The 20,839-nt window shown below is 39.0% G+C and overlaps 2 protein-coding genes across 2 annotated transcripts; one reads left to right on the top strand and one right to left on the bottom strand.

The window, feature by feature from the left end:
- Positions 1–4,152: 4,152 nt before the first annotated feature.
- LOC133444404 (homeobox protein DBX1-B-like) lies at positions 4,153–9,967 on the top strand. The gene is made up of 4 exons (XM_061722172.1): positions 4,153–4,777; positions 5,266–5,349; positions 8,133–8,338; positions 9,451–9,967. The coding sequence occupies exons 1-4, from the start codon at positions 4,378–4,380 to the stop codon at positions 9,754–9,756; spliced, it is 996 nt and encodes a 331-aa protein (XP_061578156.1). The 5' UTR covers positions 4,153–4,377; the 3' UTR covers positions 9,757–9,967.
- Positions 9,968–11,083: 1,116 nt separating this feature from the next.
- Positions 11,084–20,424, bottom strand: dnaaf4 (dynein axonemal assembly factor 4). The gene is made up of 9 exons (XM_061722163.1): positions 20,200–20,424; positions 18,339–18,486; positions 17,609–17,742; positions 17,309–17,516; positions 16,065–16,201; positions 15,629–15,738; positions 15,393–15,546; positions 11,945–12,050; positions 11,084–11,813 (listed from the first exon to the last, which is right to left on the bottom strand). The coding sequence occupies exons 1-9, from the start codon at positions 20,320–20,322 to the stop codon at positions 11,665–11,667; spliced, it is 1,269 nt and encodes a 422-aa protein (XP_061578147.1). The 5' UTR covers positions 20,323–20,424; the 3' UTR covers positions 11,084–11,664.
- Positions 20,425–20,839: the final 415 nt, after the last annotated feature.

Below are 20,839 nucleotides of genomic sequence, written 5' to 3'. Positions count from 1 at the left end.
AATTTTGTAGAGATTGAGAGGATGCTCGAGGAATGGAGGAAATGTGCTGTGGTGCAGATTTTTAAGAACAAGGGAGACAAGCAGAGTTGTTGCAGCTACAGAAGAATGAAGTTGATGAGCCATACAATTAAGTTATGGGAAAGAGTCATGGAAGCTAAACTAAGGGCAGATGTGAGCATTCATGAACAGCAGTATGGTTTAATATGGAAAAACAGTACTACAGATGCAATATTTGCTTTTGTTTATTTGTTTATTTGATAAGGATCCCCATTAGTCTTCACCATGTGAAGACTATTCTTCCTGGGGTCCACACAAAGACATACAAAAGATTACAATAATCACAAATCAAAAAGGGTGAAAACATTCACCATAATTCCTAAAATAATAAGTTAAAACAAAAACAAAAGAAAAGATTAAATAACCAACCAAAAACATCAACATCTTAAGTAAAATATGTGCTACTATCACCAGATGTGTATCCACTTATGAACGAAAATAGTTGCAACAACAAAACCCCAAGGTTTTACATAGGAACCATCCCAACATCCATTCAACTGCAGCTTTTCAACAATAGCTAATAGTTGCAGCCCTTCAAATCAGCAGTTGCACTCCATATTACTATTCAATTTATAATATACTTACAATTTGCAACATAATCACAATGTATACCTAGGACCGATCATAACTTCCTTCTGAACCACAGCCTGCTTCAGTCTCCTTTTAAAACTTGACTCCTTGATTATTGCAACTAGACATGGGGGGAGATGGTTCCAGTGTGCGACTGCTCTATACATTACTGTTTTTTTCAATGCATTGGTTCTGGGCATAGGCAAGAGAAAAGTGATTAGCTAGGGCCATTCTGGTATCATAGCTTTGTCAATTATTTGTTGGTAGAAGTTGCATAAACAAGAAGCCAGGTTTGCGTAAGATACAGATGTTTTTCAAAAACAGAATAAGGCTGCATGCTAGTCTATCCTCCACCATCATCCAAGACAGCTCAGCATGCATGCTCTCAACACCGCTGATAGATAGAGAAGCGGAGAGCAAGGCGTGCCGCTCTGTTCTGAGTGAGCTGGAGTTTTACAAGATCTTGTTTCAAGGCACAGGACCAAACTGTTGAGCAGTAGTCAAGATGAGACAAGACTAAAGATTGAATTAATAATTTGACAGTTGTTTCATTCAGCAAATAGTTCCTTCTTCTAATATTATAGATGTTACTAATAATTTTAGACACAATATTATTAATATGAGAAAACCAAGATAATGTTTCATCGACAGTCACTCCCAACAGTTTGGCTTTTTTGACCTGTTCAATGGCAACACCTTGCACAGAAAGACACAGTTTAGGATCAGACCTCAGGGCATGTTTAGAACCAAGAACAAGACATTTAGTTTTCAAGACATTTAGTTTTAGTTTGTTCTCTACTACCTAGTTAGAAACCAGCATCAACTCTTGTTGTAGCGACTTGTTAACAGATTCAATACTTTCTGCGGAGACATACATCGTGGTATCATCCGCGTAGATCACCATACTCGCATTTTTAAGTACATATGGCATGTCGTTAACAAAGATGGAATAGAGTAGAGGTCCAAGGCAACTCCCTTGTGGAATACCCCTTTCCAGTGTTACAGTGTTTGAAAGAGAACCATTAAACATTACGCATTGTTTTCTGTTTGACAAGTAACTTTTAAAATTGAGGATATTGATGAAAAAGTACAGAGAAAGGTAAAACAGAGCTAAATTGTGTCTTTGTAGACATTCAGAAAGCCTATGACAGGATGCCAAGACAGGAACTATGGTACTGTATGATGAAGTCTTGAGTAGCAGAGAAGTATGTTAGAGTGATGCAGGACATGTGTAGGAGTTTTAAGATGATGGTGAGATGTGATGTAGGTGTGACAGATTTCAAGATAGAGGCTGGACTGCATCTGGGAGCTCTGAGTCCCTTCTTGTGTGTTATGGTGATGGACAGGCTGACAGATGAAGTCAGACAGGAATCTCCATTGACCATGATGTTTGCAGATGACATTGTACTCTTCAGTGAGACCAGGGAGCAGGTGGAGGAAAACCTAGGGTGGTGGAGGTATGGAAAGGGAGAGGAATAATGGTAAGGTGCTTCAAGATATAATACGTGTGTGAGTGAAAGGAACCCAAGTGGGAGCAGAGGTAAAAAAAGTGGATGATTTAGAATACTTAAGATTAACCATCCACAGCAACATTGGGTGTGGAAAAGAGGTGAAGAAGGGGGTGCAAGCAGGTTGGAATGGGTGAAGGAAAGTGTCAGGGGTGATGTGTAATAAAAGAGTATCAGCAAGAATGAAAGGAAAGGTGTTCGAGGTAGTGGTGCGCCCAGTGATGTTAAAATACTGAAGTTCTCTTTGTGAGTGACAAGATGGAGGAGATCAGGAAAGACAGATGGACAGCACATGCTAGGTGTTATGGTAAGAAAATCAGACAGGCCAGAGAAAAACCTTAAACCAAACAAGGGCAAAAATATCCCCTTTAGGAAGGAAGAAACCCTGAGCAGGACCTGGATCATAAGGGGGGGACCTCCTGCTGAAGACCAGCTGGGCAGAACAGGGAAAGAGAGATCAGACAGAGATAATGAAGAACAGAGAGAGGAGAAACACAGACACAATGGTAAGTTGGTGCACTACAGAGAATACTATATATACAGGTTCAGACAGCAGATACTGAGGTGGTCAGAGGGGAGGACTGCAGGGCAGCATACAGCTCCTGAAACTCTGGCCTGCAAACATGTAGAGAAGAGAAAAGGAGGGGGCAGACCAGCATAATAAACTACAAGAAAAATTGAGAAAAATTATGGTTACGAGATCATTTTAATTAATAACTGAGAGTTGATCTAAAGAAAGGAAAAAGAAGAAGAGGAAAGAAGGAGGGGTGATGTGCACCGCTCAGTGGATCATGTTGGTGTCCCCTGCAGCGTAGGTCTATAACAACTTATCTACAACAAAGCTATGTTTAAGACCAGCTGCTCTAATTTTGTCCTGCAGATGAAGCTACGACTACTGTTCCTAACACACTACAATTTACACTAACTAGAGGCCTTACTAAACAGAAATGTTTTAAGTTTGGTTTTAAAGGTGGAGGTGGTGTCAGCCTTGTTAACCCAAATTGGAAGTTGGTTCTATAGTAACGGTTCCTGATAGCAGAAGACCCGTCCTCCAAATCTACTTTTAGATACTCTAGGAACTACGAGTAAACCTGCACTTGGAGAACAGAGAGCTCTATAAGAACATAAGGTACTGTACTATAGGTCATGCAAACATCGCTGAGCAAGGCCGTTTTAAACTTCAAATGCAAGTATTCAAATTTTGAATTGGAAGTTTTACGGGGAGGACAGAGGACATTAATTTAGTTGGTGTGACAGAAGAGGATGCAGGAGGTTAGATGGAGAGGAATGATTCGCTACAGCAAACCCTGAAAGGAACATACAATCTAATTTTCATTATTATCTATCATTACTTTATCGGTTTCAAGTTATTTCAGTGACCATCATGGATTTTTCTTTCATTTTTGTCCATATGTGCATTTAATTTATTTTATTTGCAGAATTAGATGCCTTTACCCCCTTAAATTATAGATATAGTGTCCGTTATTTCAATAATTTATTGTTGTAAATTAGCTGAACTGAAATCTAACATTTAGTCCAGCAAAAATAAGGAAACATTTTCAGACATCAACTACTCACAGATACAGCTGTAGATTGGGATTTCAGCACAATATCATCTGTAATTTAGTTAAAAAAATGGATACACTGGATGGAAACTGATTTGAAGACTGACTGCAACATATGCTGAAGTGCATGGCTTCTATCACACTTGTGGTAGAAAGATCAGACTCAAATCTAGAAAGATGTAGGTAAACATCTCATCTGCAAAATTAATTTAAATTTGGTGGCGGTAAATGTAGATTAAGGAATTGTTTTTGTTTCAAAGTAATAACATGTAGGTTTAATTGTGATTATTTCAGAAGTTTAAATAAATAAATGTCACACATTCTTGAATGAAGGCTGTTTCTTGAGTGATCACCTTACTGTGTTTTTAGAGGATCCAATCTAAGACAAGAAAAACTCCTCCTGGATCATGCTGCCGAGCAGAGAAATTGCTGACACAATGAGAAACAAACAAACAACTGACAGACAGTCTGAGGCTCCCAGTCCCAGATATTCCAGTCACTTGTTCATCCCAGAAACGCTCCTCGGGTTTTAACTTCATGCAAAAAGTTGCTGCAAGAACTTGGAGGCGTGCATGCGCATGTGCGCGTGTTCGTGGGTCGGTGACTCCCTCGTATAAAAGGTGTGAAAGCAGCAGTGCAGAGTTTGGAGAAGTTGTCTGGAGTTTTGGTTCTTGTGCATGTTCCTGCCTCCAGATCGGAGCAGCATGATGTTCCCCTGCAGCGCGCTGCCGCCGCCTCTCTGCCCGGGCTTCCTGCGCCCTCCCTCGGCTCTGCCCTCGCCGCTCACCCGCTCTCTGCCCTCCGGCTTCCTGGTGGAGGATCTGCTCCGCCTGAGCCAGCCCGTCGGCTACATCCACCGGGCTTTCGCTCCCGCCGGGTGTCCCGGCGGTGACATCGGCCAGCTGAGCCCGGTCCCGGGCTCCTCTCCCCGGGCGTCGGGTCCCGGCGCGGAGCGGCCGCCGCTCCGGAGCTCCGCGCAGCCGCACCGGGGCGCCGGCTCCCCGCACTCCGCCTGCGCCGACTCCGGATACCTCAAGTTCGGCGTCAGGGCGATCCTGGCACCGTCAACAGGGAGCGGTGAGTTTCATCATTACAGCCAAAAACCTGTTATCAACATTATTATATTATTATATATTATATATTATACAAGTGTCAGAGATGCTGTTATATATGATTATTGGACCCTTATGTGACTGAGCTCTAGATTGTGCTACACTGTAAACTATTTATAACAAGTTAAAAAGTGAGTTTGAGTGTAAAAGATTGAAATCAGAGAGGTGTGAATATTAATTTGTTTTTTTCTCTATGAATCTTTTGGATAATTACTGTTGAGTGTAGATGGACCCACTCTCTAATGGGAATTTTAATAACATCTGACACCAATATGATCACAACGCTTTTATTTAATCATCAGGCATTATGCTTCATTACATCTTCAAATCTTGGTTTAAAAGTTATTGAACTGTTAAATTATTGCAACGATGCTAAAAATTAATTATCACATGCCATTAGTGTTTCCAGAAGTTTTGTGTGTATGTGGAAGTGACTCCATCCTTCTGTTTCAGTCCAGAGTCTTGAGATGAAGTCCCTACCGCTGCCCTTCTTCAGTGGAAGCCTTCATCCTCTCATCAGCACCTCATATTTCACAGGTGGGTGAACTCTGGGACGCTTCATCAAAGCTCAACTTTATTCTAAAAAGAGCTAGAAATATTAACCTCATTTGCCCTTTCACATCACAAGTCTGTTCACACTGCAATCCACAAAACCTGTTATCTCTTCTGTACTAAATGGAGCTGTGGGGTCCCGTGAAGGAAACAGCCTCCACTTTCTTATAACTGGGGAAATTAATTTCTTCATCGTGCAATCCAAAAAAAGGGCAAAATATCTTACTTGTTTTTCTTCACATTATATAAGAGTGTGGATATTGAGCATTTTTGGACTTTTACACAAAACACACAAAGACAATCAATTGATCAGAAATTTCAGATATTTAGTTATTAGTCCTTAAATTATCTTCAAAGCTGATATGAAAGAGTTGTTAAGCTGATGAGCAAAATTATTAAAACTGAAATAAAAAATAGGCAAATTAGTGAACAGTAACAATAATACGGCTAATAAATGAATAATGTTAAAATAGATGTGTATGCTAAAATAACAGTAGAATTGATTCTTGATTTGCAGAGAAGCAGCTTCATTCATTTGAAATAACTTTTTTCATGTTTGGTTAAAGGTGAAATGTATCAACTTCTGTGACAAACCATTCAAACAAGTAAACAAACTAGACCAATCACCTAAAACAAGAAATTCATTATTTTTCAGAAAATAATAGTAGTATTTTACTTTTTACTGAAAAGGGTGTTATTTTTCTAAACTTCTCAGACTAATTAGATAATATTTTTTACAGCAGTAGAACTTTTTTTTAAATAAAACTTTCTTTTCTGTTTTTTTTTTTTTTAGTTGTAAGTTGAGAGTCATTTAGATGATACTCAGCTCAATTCTTAGTTCTGAACGTGTGATTTGTGCAAGTTCTTTATGTCAGAATTCCTCATGCTGAACTCCAAAACTCTTTGTGGAATGAAAACTCCAGGCAGGAGTTCCGTCGTTGATCTGAACCTTTAAATCCAGGCTTGAACCAGAGTTCACTCACGGGTGTTTCTCACCCTACACATTTGATCTTAAAGTCCTTTCATCTAGTACATGCTCTGCCTTCATCTAAACTGCAACTCCTCTGTGACCTCAGAGCTCAAGTAAACTTTCTTATGTTTACTATGGGAATCCCTGGAGCAGCTTACAATCAGCTTCGCCAATTTGAAGGCCTATTTAGTCGGCGCGCTGACTGCTGACATTAGCACCAGTTGTCCTAATCCACAAATTAGTCCAGTTTGTTACGCTTTAAATATATTAGTGCCGTTTGTCATGGTCTAAATGTAAGGCGGGAATCTTCCCAGCTCAGGAACTCCGTGCCTCTTCACGCGCCGTCGTTTTCCCACCAAACCCCCTCCGCCTGCCCACAAAGCACTCAGTACCGTGACCAATTGGAGCCAAAGCCAAAAGAAGAACTTCCAAAATAACATTCTGCCTCATACGGACTGGGTTTCAGTCCCCACAAGCATTTCTGATCCAAACCACGCAAATTCAGTGATATATATAAAATTAAAAAGTCCCAATGACATCACAGAAGCAAGAATACACATAAGTACATTCTTGTATAGTATAAGTACAATTTTATTTATATAGCGTCTTTCTAGATGAAAATCACAAAGTGCTTCACAATAAGACAAAGGAAAAATCGTAAAGTATAAAAACAAATACAAACGAAGCAAACGCAAGTTTAAAAGAAGCATTTTTAGCTGTTTTTAAAAAGAGATTGCAGCATCTACAGATCTCAGGCTGAGAGGAGTTAAGTAATTAGTACACAAGGTTATTAACCCTCTAAAGACCAAGTTGGCTCTTTTATTGTTTGCATTCTTAAGATGTATTCAGCCCTGCACTTACATTGTTCCCTGCAACAAGCCTACATTTTTTATTTTATCAGTTTATCACATTTATATTTTATATTTATATTTTAATTCTTTTGCATGTTCTTGGAACTTTTTTCGCCATTATATCCCTGATATTTAATTTTTTTTGGCAACATAGTTCAACATTTCAAACAAACACCAGCTGGGTTTTTTTGATCAATTTTGATGTAAAAAAAAACAGAACTTAGTTTTTAAAGTTCTTCAGGATACAAGAAGATCAGACTTCAAAAAACCGTTTTGTATGACAGTCCAAAATAAATAATAAAAAATGCCCAAATGATGAATAATATAACATTTAATTCCACATATTTGGACTGAACATCTGTAATCATCTGGAGGTGGAGGAGGCCGTAGACTGAAGTGAAAGCTCTCCATCAGCTCTGACCTGCCTCTAATGGGCCTGTAATAAACTGCCTGTCGACGGCTTTTTCCACTCAATTCATTACAACACAATCACCTTTCTCTATGCATTTGCAGCCTATACAGCCCCCCTTCATGCTTCATTAGAGGCAGTGTGAGCCCTGCTTTGGAGGCCCGTCTCATTAGCATACGCTTGTTTCCATCAGTGGACAAATTGGGCTCTTCAGCGTCAGATTTCAGGCAGAACGGGGATATTATGGGGAACGTTGGGGAGCCTGTGTGCTCATTACGGAGACAAGAAGGGACTCACGGTGCTGACAAATGTGGAGTATAATTGTGTAACAATGTTCACAAGACCTCATGCTAAATCAGCATCCGGGCTTCTCGTGTGTGACATTTGTAGCTTACACAAAAACACAGTAACGTGGAGGGATTTCTGCATCATTGGACACAGATTTGAGGTCAATAGAGTGGCAGAGGTGTTGCACATCACATTCACCAGGAAAATGTGTAGTTTATTTATTTTTCTGTCATATCCTTGGTTCCTCCAGCCTCCAGCTCCTCGGTTGTTCCTGTCCCGGGAACATTCTCGTGGCCGCTGGCCCCCCGGGGGAAGCCCCGGAGGGGAATGCTGCGGCGGGCCGTCTTCTCAGACCTCCAACGCAAGGCCTTGGAGAAAACCTTCCAGAAGCAGAAGTACATCAGTAAACCCGATAGGAAGAAACTGGCCAGTAAGCTCGGACTGAAGGACTCGCAGGTACAGAACTGACACTTTTGAGTTTTCTCAGCTTAGTTAAGAATAACCTTTAGAACTGAGCTGAATTCAACCCAAACACATGCTAGCAGATGCAGGCGTGTCTCATAAAGTACACAACTATTAAATCCTCCTCCTTTTTGTATTCAGCACTTAATGAGTTTAAATTGAATTTAATACTTGTTAACCGATACTAATCCTAAAAGGGGGATTATATTGTTGCAATAACAACAGGGAAAAAATGGTCATTGTTATCACTGAAAATGTAATAACTTAATGAAAACTTAAACTTATTAACTAAAAACTGTTAAAAGTCAAGCACAGATATGCTGCCCTCTAGTGGATCATTTGTGCAATACAGAACTTCACGTGTAGGTTTTTTTCCACTCATTTTACCGACTTAACTGATTATTTTGTTGCAATTTTGTTGACTGAAATTTTAAAAGTAAAAAAAATATTTTACAATTCTAATAAATATACATTTTAAAATTATAGCATTAAACCAAAATAAGGTGAATATACAGTATAAACGACAGATAAATAATACAGTAATTCATTTCTCTATGACGAGACAAAAAAAGCAGCAATAGGAAATAGTTTAGGAGATAGAACGTGACTTCTCTTTGGTAATGAGTGAAAGTGTCAACTTATATAATGAACAGCTTCAGCAAGTGACATGACTGGTGACGCATGAGCATTTACTACTAATGTGATCATTTTAACGACATGACCACTGATACGTTTTCATAATGGTGAGCATATGGGTAATCATTTAAAATGTGAAAGTTCATAATCTGAAATACATTTTATTTGCTGTTGTGAACATTGTTTACATTTTTTCAGCTTTCCTGACGTCATTTATTTGAAGTTTAGGGTTTGAAAGCCTCAGTTCCATGCACAGTTCTGTCCCCCAGAACATAATTTTCAAAATAACCACTTAAATGGTTTAATCTGAAGATTTTGAGAGGGAGTGGGTGATTGACAGATTGCAATGTCAATTCGAAGTCAGTACATTAATTAACAAAAAAAAAAAGTCTGATTCATAGTTTTATTCTGGTTTGCAGGTTCATGTTATGTCTGATGTTGACGAGCTGTGGTTTTTGTGCCCTTCACAGGTGAAGATCTGGTTTCAGAACCGCAGGATGAAGTGGAGGAACTCCAAGGAGAGGGAGCTTCTGTCGGCAGGCGGCTGCCGCCAGCAGACCCTCCCCACAAAGACCAACCCCCACCCAGACCTCACGGACGTGGGCAGCACTTTCTGCCATCAGCTGAGCAGGACAGCAGCCGACAGCCAGCAGTCACACCTGCAGCAGCAGCAGCAGGATCAGCAGCATCAGCATCACAACCCCTCCTCTCCGTCAGAGTCCAGCAAACAGTCAGAGCTCTCAGAGTCCGACAGTGAAGAAATCACAGTTTCATAAGCGGTTCGTGTGGAAGGATTCATCCCAGCTGATGGAAGTTACTCCAAAGTGCCTGCCTCCGCTCTGTACATAAATGTATTTACTCGTGTTTCTGTACAGTCTTGTTTATATTGAGCTCTGTTTGTCTGCGTGCAGTCAGTAATGTATACTGGACTGTTCTAGATTTAATATTTGTAGATTGAAATTTTTAAACTTAAATATACAAAATGTTTTTCCGTACATATTTTGAAGTTGTCATATTTTCTTAAATAAATCTTGAAAGTCCCATTTAGTGTTGCCATTTTTTTTAGATTGATTCAGTGGCGCCACCAGGGGGTGGCCACGGCCCCCCCTACAAATTTGCTGGCCACCCCAGTGGCCACCCCACTTGCCTCAATAAAAAAAAACTAAAAAACAAACGGTGCGTCCGAAATGCCATACTAAACAGTAAAAAGTATACTTAAATTCGGCACACTTTTGAGTAAATATCAGTAGTATGCATTAATTAGGACGTACTATTCAGAGCGCACACGTCACTTCCTGCCGTTGGGAGGAAGTGACGTGTCACAGCAGCAGTAGCAGCACCACTCCGCTATTTCCCATTTATCCTGGCCCAAACAAGATGACATTATATAATATTATTATATATGAATATTATAATATTAATATTATATAATAATATTATTATACTTAATATTATACTTATGACATATACGTATCACTTAGCAACCAAACACCACTGCATTGCATTGTGGGAAGTTTCTGCACGACTAGTGTCCATCAATCCACACTAATAAATTTCTCCGGAATGAGTATGGATAGAGCATACTATTGAGTGCGTACTAATGTTTCGGACAGACTAAAAAATCTCGTATACTCATTTTGCATACTCATTAGGGTGGAAGTATGTGATTTTGGACGCAGCCAAACACTTGCTGGTCACATAGATTCTATCAGTTATGCGTTTCATCCCGAATCCTTTGGGCCAAATGCTTATCAGTAGGCGTTTCTTTAATTATTTCTGAGCCTGTATACAACAGTATAATAAAATCCTGTAATGATGGCTTTTAGTTTAGTTTTAGTTTAGTTTATTTTCGGTCATGACACAAAAAAAATAAATAAATAAAAAACCAAGAATAAAACTGACAACAAGAAAACGTTCAATTGTTCAAAGAAAACATAACAAAAAAGTTTCCAGTATACAAATAAACAAATAACATCTAGACCGAAAAAGGGGTAGGCTGAAGCAAAGCTTATTATTTGCCTACCCTAAAAAAGATTAATTAAATTAATAAAATAAAAGCAAAAAGTAAGAGAAAGAGAAGAGTTTTGGTGTCCACCCCAAGAATTTAAGTGGCCCCATCTGGCCCCCCCTATGAAAACCTTTTGGTCGCCCCTGGATTGATTGGAAACACTGATACTGATGATACTGTTGCATTATTTAACTCCAGGCAGTGCAGCGTTGTGCCGCTAGGGGGCGCCTGTCTGCTGTCAGCTGCAGTCGCTGTGAGCGGACACGCAGACACCAGACACGTGCAGCCACTCCGCCGCTTCAGCATTTACAAGTTTGGGATCACACCGTGAATCACACGAGAAATGAGAATTAATTGCATTAATATTGTTTATTCTTTATAATTTGTCTGTAATGTCTGACAGCAGTTAGAGGTCAAATGAGTTGCTTTAAAAAAGTATTGGTCAGTTAAACATCTGAACATCTGGTGGTTCCAGTGGGTCAAAGGGTAAGATGTTCAGGCACTTTCTAGTGTCCTGTTACAGTGAACTGAAGCTGGGACTTTTGGACTCCTCATTAGACAGAAATAAAACATTAACAGCAGTCCTGACGATGAGGATTAGATAACACTATCAGCTATCACGCTATCAGCCTATAATCAAGACCTTCAGATGCCCAGATCATCACTCAGATATCACTTATGTACTGCTGTTTGTGTCTCTCTGTGTCTCATTGGTGTCGGGCTGGGCTGCAGAACCCTGGATGATGTCTCTGATACTCTGTGCATCCACCTGAAGTGCTTCATTGTGAGGGTCGATCTTCAGAGCAGCTTCGTAGTCCTTTAGCCCTGAAAACAAGCCACAGGGAGATCAGCTGAAGCTCACCTGTTCCCCTGCCCTATATGCTGGACTCCTGTCCTGCTCCTCAGATGAGGCTCACTTTTACATTTGGTATTTAATGAATTGTGGCATATAGAACCTTCAGCGTAGAGCTGCAGCTGGCAGAAAGCAGAACCTCTGCGAACAACTGCTCGAACTCTGGCTGCAGCGTTTGCAGACACTGCTGGAGTCAACATCTCAAGTGCCTGCAGACAAAAATAGGGGTATATTTGGACTTTCTACCAACCTGAAAGTACGGACACCAAATATCTATAGTCAGTACTCGAGTTGTAAAAAGAATCAGGGGGGATGGTGGATTTTATCATATGGGGACAGATAATTTGTGCTGATTACAAATAATATAATATATATCAAGCAATAGCACTGACCAAAACACCTGCAGAAATACTGCAGGAATGACATAGCAGCAGTTAAATGCAGCCTTCTGTAAGCTTTAAAAATCCACTGGGCTTACATCAAATACATCAAAACACAACAATAAAAAACACTTTTCTGAACTTATCAATATGACTCTCCCATCCAACCTGTGCATATGGGGCAAAATAGAAACACCTGCTTGCCCCCTGTGTTCCAAAACAGGGACACTGGAACACATCCTGAGCAGCTGCTCCAAGGCGCTGGGTGAGGGCCGGTATCGATGGAGGCACGACCAGGTCCTCAAATCCATCGCTGAAGCAATCAGCAAGGGGATAGAGGGAAGCCGATACACCCAAGCCACAGCTAAGGCCATCCGCTTTGTCAGGGAAGGACAAAGGCCGGGGAAAACACAGAGAAACTGCTCTACTGGTTTGCTCTGCACGGCCCGAGACTGGGTGATGACAGTTGACCTGGAAAGACAACTGAAGATTCCACCACACATCACCCAGTCAAGATTGAGACCTGACATCATATTGGTCTCAGAGGCAACAAACCAACTCGTCTTGTTGGAGCTGACGGTTCCCTGGGAGGAGAGGATGGAGGAGGCCCATGAACGAAAGAGAGAGAAGTACCAGGAGCTGGTGGAGGACTGTCGGAGAAACGGGTGGAAGACCAAGTTAATGCCAGTGGAGGTGGGCAGTCGGGGGTTTGCCAGCCACTCCCTGAGCAAAGCCTACAGCGCACTAGGCATAACGGGTGCCAACCGTAGAAGGGCCATAGGTAACAACGTGGAGGCAGCAGAAAAAGCCTCCAGATGGCTCCGGTTGAGGAGGGGGGAGCAGTGGTTGTAGTGGGGGTAGCATGCCACTTGGACACAGGCCGAGACTTGATCACCTCGGCCGGGTCGCCTGGATGAGGGTGTCTGTTGCAAGACCCGAAACACCCAGTGAGTCCAGGATACAACACTGATGATGTGTCCAAGATTGTGCATCAGCAGATGTATTGTTAACTGAACTGTCCTTCACAGGATAAGTAAAATGGATCACTGCAAAAACTCAAAATAAGAATATTTGTCCTATTTCTAGTTAAAATGTCTCATTTTAGTAAAAAAAATCTTATTACACTTAAAACAAGACTCATCACTGGAAAAAACAACAATTTTCACCTGTTTCAAGAAGATTTTCACTTGAAATAAGTAGAAAATCTGCCAGTGGAACAAGATTTTTTTGCTTGTAATGAGAAGATAAATCTTGTCCCACTGGCAGATTTTTCTACTTATTTCAAGTGAAAATGTACTTGAAACAGGTGAAAATTGTCAAATAAGTTATTTTTCTGGTTATGACTCTAAATGTTGAAATAGCAGTAAAACCACATTCATTGATGAAATGACATAAGGGATGGAAAGGGGGGATGGCAGTTTTACTGGTGGGATGATTTTGACAGTTTTTATTTCAGGGGGGATGCCACCCCCCTCATCCCCCCTCATCCCCCCTCATCCCCCCTCATCCCCCCTCAACTCCAGTACTGTCTATAGTAATATTATATCCATGATTGTAATTAATTTTGAGTATATATCCCCTACGTGTCCAGCAGCTTTGTCATCTTTTGAAAATACAGTTTTTTTTGTTTGACTGAAACACAGTCTGCTACGAGGCACATACAGACAAACACCATCACACTTTGTCCCACCTTTGTAGTGGAGTCTGGTGTGGTCTGCAGCTACAGCCCAACATTCTAGCTGCAGCAGACTTTCTCAACTAACCGAGGCTCCACACAGAGCTTCAAAAATGGGAAAACATCCCAGAGCTACAAGCAAACAACTGTGTTTGCATCACGGCTAAACCTGACGCAACGACAGCCTTCCACAGTTTTGTTTTCCAGAGGGGTTATGTTTGAGCCAAGGACCAAGAGCTTGGTGTTAAACACCTCTGTGCTGTGTGGCAACAGACTTTAGCCATAAAACTTTTTTTTTTTTTTTTTTTATGGACTTTAGAGTCTGATTTGATGTCTTTATACCTTTTCCAAAAGTATCCCCAAATTTTTTGATGAGAACAAAAAAACTATTCTGAAGGCTACAACTGAAGAAGAAGATACTGGTTGGGACGTAATTTGAATAGCAGAGGAGGGTAGTAACGAGTTACATTTACTCCGTTACATTTACTTGAGTACATTTAGGGAAATTTTGTACTTTTAGGAGTAGTTTTGAATCTCTATACTTTTTACTTTTACTTGAGTAGATTTGTGAAGAAGAAACTGTTACTCTTACTCTGCTACATTAGGCTACGTTGAGCTGTTACTTTTCTTTTATCCCTTTTATCCACGTACGCGTCAATCTCATGACATCACTGGGTGATTCTTTGGGAAAAATGTTTGTTTTTGCATGTTTTGTCACATTTACACAGACTCAAACACACACAGAGTTTCTATGAGTTCATGTTTGTTCTAGTTCTGCCTGGTTAAAAAAGAAAAGTACAAAGGCTTGAAATTTTGTGCTACTTGGGCTTCATTTATTTTTTATTCTGTTATTTTATTATTTATTAAAGTACTTGAATTTACTTTAAGATTATTTTAATTTAAGCTATTTTTTATTTTTTATGAATCTTAATTTATTTTATTATTTTATTGATTCAATTTGCCTGAAGATGATTATTTTTTACTTTTGTCTGTTTGAATGGTTGTGTCAACAGTACTTGAGTAGTTTTTCACCAAGTACTTTTTTACGTTTACTCAAGTAATTATTTGGATGACTACTTTTTACTTCTAATTGAGTCATATTATTCTGAAGTAACAGTACTTTTACTTGAGTACAATTTTTGGCTCCTCTACCCAGCTCTGTTGAATAGTTAAAAAAAAAAAAAAAAGAAGTAACGTAGCAGCATTGCTGTAAGGCAAAACTAAACCGCTCATAGAAGTGTGTCACATTAGTGGGTTTAGGGTTAATGCAGCCAAAGTTCATGTCCTGGTTCCACTCACGTGTAGACTGATAAGATTAATGCAGCAACACATCCATGACATCAGCACACAGCGGAGATGCAGAAAACACAGGGTTGAAATGATCTTTTGTTCTGTTGGTTGCCCCTTAATTGATTTGTTTGGGGTTTTTTTTATCTAAAAATGAGTTATTAGTGATTACTTATTAGTGATTAGTTACCTTATCATATTGCACTGACCTTGGAGGAGTCCTCAATGGCCTTGTGAAGATTTCTTAACTTCAGGTGACATGCAGCCCTGTTTGAATACAGAGCGGCGATTTTCCCGTTGAGCCTGATAGCCAGACTGTAGGCGTTCACCGCTCCCTGGTAGTCTCCTGCTGCAAAACACTTGCTGGAGGAAACCGTTGCTTTAGAAATGCTGCAGTTTAAGACATATCAGTGCTGCTGAGCAGATCATACAGAATGTCACTCACTCGCCTCTGTCCTTCAACCACTCAGGGTTCTTCTCTTCCTCTGTCAGGTCCTTCAGCTCCTCCAAATCGGCACTTAAGGCTCGCCTCGCTTCTGCTTGCTTTTTGAGCCACTAATTGGTTAAGAACAATAATTTAGCGTGTTTCTTTGACTTATTTAGAGTAAATCCTTGTGTTTGTGATGATGACATTACCAAACTCTACAAATACGGAACAAACTTATGGACATGGATGATGAAACAATCAAAAATATTTCATGCTGTGTACTATAAACTAAAAAAAGAAATGTGCATAAATATAAAAACATGCTGCATTGGTGCAAGTATTGTATAGATTAAGTGTGTGTGCGTCACGGTGAAATAGTAAATACAGTGGAAATCCCTCGTCAAACCGGGGGAATACACATTTATGCAGCAGTGAACGTCAGGCAGGAGCTCACCTCTTCCTCCTCTGCCGCCTGTGATTCCCTGAGGGGGGTTGGGAAAACTCGAGGGGTGAATGTGATTTGAATGTTTCCACTGAGTCTCGGAGGGGGCAGGACAGCTGTTTTTTTCTTGCTCTTGGTGTCACTGTGAACTAAACACATGAATTAGTTCACCAAATCAAATTCTATGAGAACTAAAAATACAGGAATTGAGTTGAAAACTTTCCATAAGAATGACCAGAAATATAGGGGAATCAATAAGAATAAAGTAGAAATTTGCTAATTTGCAGGTTAACCTGTAACTACGAAAGAGTATTAGGGCCATGGAGTAGAAAAAATATTTGAGAGGGGAAGATTTTTTTTTATTGTGCACTTCGAGAAAAAAGTCGAAATGTCGAGATTAATGTTGAAATACAATTTCAAGAATAAAGTTAAAATGTTGTGAATAAAGTCGAAAGTTAGCCTTTTTTTCTCAACATTTCAACTTTTTTCACGAAATTGTACTTCTACATTAATCTCGACATTTCGACTTTTTTCTTGACATTTCGACTTTTTTCTCGAAATTGTATTTCAACATTAATCTTGACATTTCGACTTTTTTCTCAACATTTCAACTTTTTTCTCAACATTTCGACTTTTTTCTGAACATTTCGACTTTTTTCTCGAAATTGTACTTCAACTTTATTCTCGACATTTCGACTTTTTTCTCAACATTTCGACTTTTTTCTCGAAATTGTATTTCAACTTTATTCTCGACATTTCAACTTTTTTCTCAACATTTCGACTTTTTTTCTCGAAGTGCATAATAAAAAAAAAAATCTTCCTCTAAAATATTATTTTTATTTTTCTCCTGCCTGGCCCTAATACTCTTCCGTATATAACAGAGAACTTGGTGGATGCAAAAAGATGTTTCTGTGACATTATTGTGATATGTTTGGGTTTCCTGTGTACTACTGTACTTTTTGGCTTTGGTTTATTTGTACTCTTCTGTTCTTGTCCTTGGGTTTATTACAACAAGGAGGTTCAACACAGTGTTAGTTAAAAAACTATCTCAGAGCTGACAGATCCTGAGATGAGAAACACAGTTTCCAGTTTCAGCCTAAGTCTTTCCTTCAGCACTATGTGGAGATTTTATTTGATTTAGTTTCATTTAGTATTTAGTATACTTTAACTTCTACTGTCTTTATTGTTTAGCTGTGTTCTTTGTATGCTACTGAGAGATCTAAGAACTTTTCTCCATCTATAACCGAGATACTAACTGAATGTGTCTTTTCGTGGCTTCATCGGTCTGTTTTCCTGTTTCTCCGTGGCGTTTCTCTGCTGGTTCACATTTTCTGTCTGACTTTGAAGTTTGAGCCGAGCGTTTTCCTCTGCTTTCTGCTTCTGCCACGCTGCCAGCTCTGCTGTGGTTTTCTCTCGTTCTTCATCCTTCATCTTCTGGATACTGTCTCTTTCTTCTTTTTCAAGCTGATAGCAAGTCAAGCACAATCATTCAAGTGTCTCCACAGCAGTTCATACAACATATGACACGTTTTGACTGATGTGAGCCGTGCCGCTACCTTCATCATGGTCTCCAGAGCGTACTTTTTCTCTGTTTGCTGTTTTTCTGCCTTCTGTGTGGACTCTGAAGAAAGTTTCTGCAGGTGTTTCACCAGAGCTCTTTCTCTGATCTCCGTCTTTGTTTCTTTATCACCTGAAATGGCCAGTAAACGTAACTGAAACAGTACACCTGTTTCAAATTAGACATCTCTTCCCACAGAACATAAAACAATCCTAATCATGTATGTATGTCACAAAAAAGACAATAAAAGTATGAAATAATGATCAGAAATTACACTTTCTGGACAGTCAAGTGCTCAGGTCACATGTAGCCAATACCTTATTTTACATGAATTATAAGATCTTTTAAAGGTTGTTTTGGTGTTAAATTGCAGGAAGATCTTAGTTTTCTAAATTCAGGTTTAGATAATTAATTTCCCAAAGGAGCTAAAAAAAAAGTATTTTCCAATTGATGGAAAGAATCAAGCTTACAGCTTCTTTAGTTAAGAGATTTTCCACCGACAGTAATAAAAGAAGAAGATCTTCAGATTCAGACTGAAGCTGACACTTTTGCTTGCTGGCTGTTTTAAAGGTTTCATCAACAAACCTTTTTTAACTTCTAAATTGGATGGTTAGTTGCAGCTCCCGTCACTGACGATGTGTCACGTCAACAGAAAACAGCGGGGACTTAAATTAAGTCTTTGTCTTTCATTCACAGGGGCTTATATTAACACGTTTTGCTGTCCTTACTTGTGGTTATCATCAGGCGCTCCCACATTTTGCTGGCTCTCTTTGGCAAACTGAAAACGGCGAGTCCATTTCCAATTTTTGCTGTGCTTCTGTCTTCATCGACAGGTTCAAGAAGGAAGGCCTCAAACAGGTACGGAGGAAAATGCACCTGTGCAGAAAAAACAAAAGCAAACAAACAGGTTATAAGACGTTGAAGTAACTGTTTGAAGTAAACCACAGACGACCTAAAGTAGGAGACCAAATACTGAGACTCAGTCTCATTGCTCTGGTCTTGTAGAAAAAAATATAACTTTTTGTAAGGTAGTGAACTTTCAGGAACTCCGGATGTCATTAAAGTGGAAGTTTTAAGGTGGAAAAAGCATGTTTCTCTAGATTTTTTTAGTATGTTGAGGTGTCTGTGTTCTTCAAAAACCAAAAGATATTGACAGAGAACCAGAAAAAGCTACCAGATATTCATAGTTTGAGAAGTTCCCTCCAGGTGGTCTATTTATTTGACCTGAAAAGCTTCAGTTTGAAAAAAATCCAAAACATTTTTACTGAGGAAAAACTTTATTAAAAAGTATGCTATTTTTGAAAGGGTTAACATATATTAATTTTGCATAAGTGTAATTGTTTAATTCAGTAATAAACTGATGCAGATAGTCAGGTTTTTGGCAGCTTCTCTCCGGCTCGCACAGACAAAACTATCAGGATGGCCAAGTCTTTACAGGAGTCTCGGCAACTATTTGTCCCGGGAAATAACTTACTAATTTAGATTTAAAAGCAAATATTCACCAAGAGTTGATGGCATTTCGTTTACTTTATTGTTCATATATGTATGTATGTATGCACAGCAATGTACAGGACTGTCTCAGAAAATTAGAATATTGTGATAAAGTTCTTTATTTTCTGTTATGCAATTAAAAAAAACAAAAATGTCAAATCAACTGAAATATTGCAAGCCTTTAATTATTTTAATATTGCTGATTATGGCTTACATTTTAAGATTAAGATTCCCAGAATATTCAATTTTTTTGAGATAGGCTATTTGAGTTTTCTTAAGCTGTAAGCCATGATCAGCAATATTAAAATAATAAAAGGCTTGCAATATTTCAGTTGATTTGTAATGAATCCAGAATGTATGACATTTTTGCATTACAGAAAATAAAGGACTTTATCAAAATATTCTAATTTTCTGAGACAGTCCTGTAAGTGGGTTTGGTGTTTGTGGATGAATGCACGTGTGTAAATATGAACATCTGGATGCTGTTAAGATAGGCCAGTTTGAGCAACATGTATATATTTACTTTGTTTTTTCTTTCTCTATTATATATATATATATATATATATATATATATTCTTTTTTTTTTTTTTTTTTTTCTTTTTTTTTTTGTATGTATGTAGTTATTTTCTTCTTTTGGACTCTTGCACTATAGTGGGATGTCTACATTGTGTTGAAAGGGTAGACAAAATAAGCTTTGGCTTCAGTCTACACCTTTTGGTCCTTGCTTGATCTACATGCAAAAAACTTTGTATTGACTACTGATTTCTACAACGTGACCAAATAAACATATCAAATCAAATCAAATCAAATCAAATCAAAATCAAATCAAATCAAAAACATCTGTTTTCAAACCCTCTGTTGTTGAACCCTGAACAAATGATTCAGATCGATGTAAGTAAAAAAGTAGAAACCACATAAAATCCAAATATTCTTCTCAGTTTATTGCGATTAATAACCTGATTATTTTGAATTTAAATGATGGCCTTTGGATAACTGGGTCATCATTTAAAGTAGGTACTTCAAGTGTTTATCTGAGCGTTATCATCACGTGTTTTAAGTTTTATTTAAGCTGTTATCTGCAGCCTTTCACCGCGTCACCTTCAGGTACTCCTCCGTTGAAACGATGTCCACTTTCCCGACTTTCACTCCTTTCAGCGGCACACTGATGTGGACCGTGCTGTCTGTTTGTGTCCACGAGTAGTCGGTGACGAGCAGCGGCATGGTGGGACAGCTGTTGCAGAAGGCGATGGCAAAGAAAATGTTTTATATTCAGCCTAAAATCTACTGATAGCAAAAACAAGTCGTGTTCGGCAAGACAACTTTTTTCTGCTGCGTCATGTTGCTATGGTGACCAGTGAATACTGTGGCTACATGACGCCTTCAAGTTTATCGGAAAAATTACAATCGTTAAATGAAACATTTGCAACATTTGCATTTCTCTCTTTCTCTCTCTGTCAAATTATTTTTTCTGTTCACTGTTCATAAAAAAGATTCAAAGGGAAACACCAATACAGTAGACACACTTATTCTTCAAGTTCCAGCATTTGTTTTGAATTTAAAATGGAAAAAATATGTATTTAATTAATTCAATTCTTTATCTTCAAGTTCATGGTAGGCTAATGCAAACAAACTGGACTGACTTGAGAACTATCCGTTCTGAGACCACTTGTATTGTAATAGACACTCTATAAATAACATTTATTGAGTTGTTGTACATTTCCATTGAGAGGCACTGGCC

The sequence above is a fragment of the Cololabis saira genome, chromosome 5, assembly GCF_033807715.1.
Source record: "Cololabis saira isolate AMF1-May2022 chromosome 5, fColSai1.1, whole genome shotgun sequence".
NCBI lineage: Eukaryota > Metazoa > Chordata > Actinopteri > Beloniformes > Belonidae > Cololabis > Cololabis saira.
The sequence above is the reverse complement of the archived record's forward strand: the minus strand, read 5'-3'. Positions and strand labels throughout refer to the sequence as shown.

Excerpts from the sequence above, each read along its gene's own strand:
- LOC133444404 (XM_061722172.1), top strand. The coding sequence starts at position 4,378 with ATGTTCCTGCCTCCAGATCGGAGCAGCATGATGTTCCCCTGCAGCGCG. Across the intron at positions 5,350-8,132 it reads CAGCACCTCATATTTCACAG|CCTCCAGCTCCTCGGTTGTT; the intron begins GTGGGTGAACTC and ends TGGTTCCTCCAG. Across the intron at positions 8,339-9,450 it reads TCGGACTGAAGGACTCGCAG|GTGAAGATCTGGTTTCAGAA; the intron begins GTACAGAACTGA and ends TGCCCTTCACAG.
- dnaaf4 (XM_061722163.1), bottom strand. The coding sequence starts at position 20,322 with ATGCCGCTGCTCGTCACCGACTACTCGTGGACACAAACAGACAGCACG. Across the intron at positions 17,517-17,608 it reads CTCTGGAGACCATGATGAAG|CTTGAAAAAGAAGAAAGAGA; the intron begins GTAGCGGCACGG and ends ACTTGCTATCAG. Across the intron at positions 15,547-15,628 it reads TGGTTGAAGGACAGAGGCGA|CAAGTGTTTTGCAGCAGGAG; the intron begins GTGAGTGACATT and ends GGTTTCCTCCAG.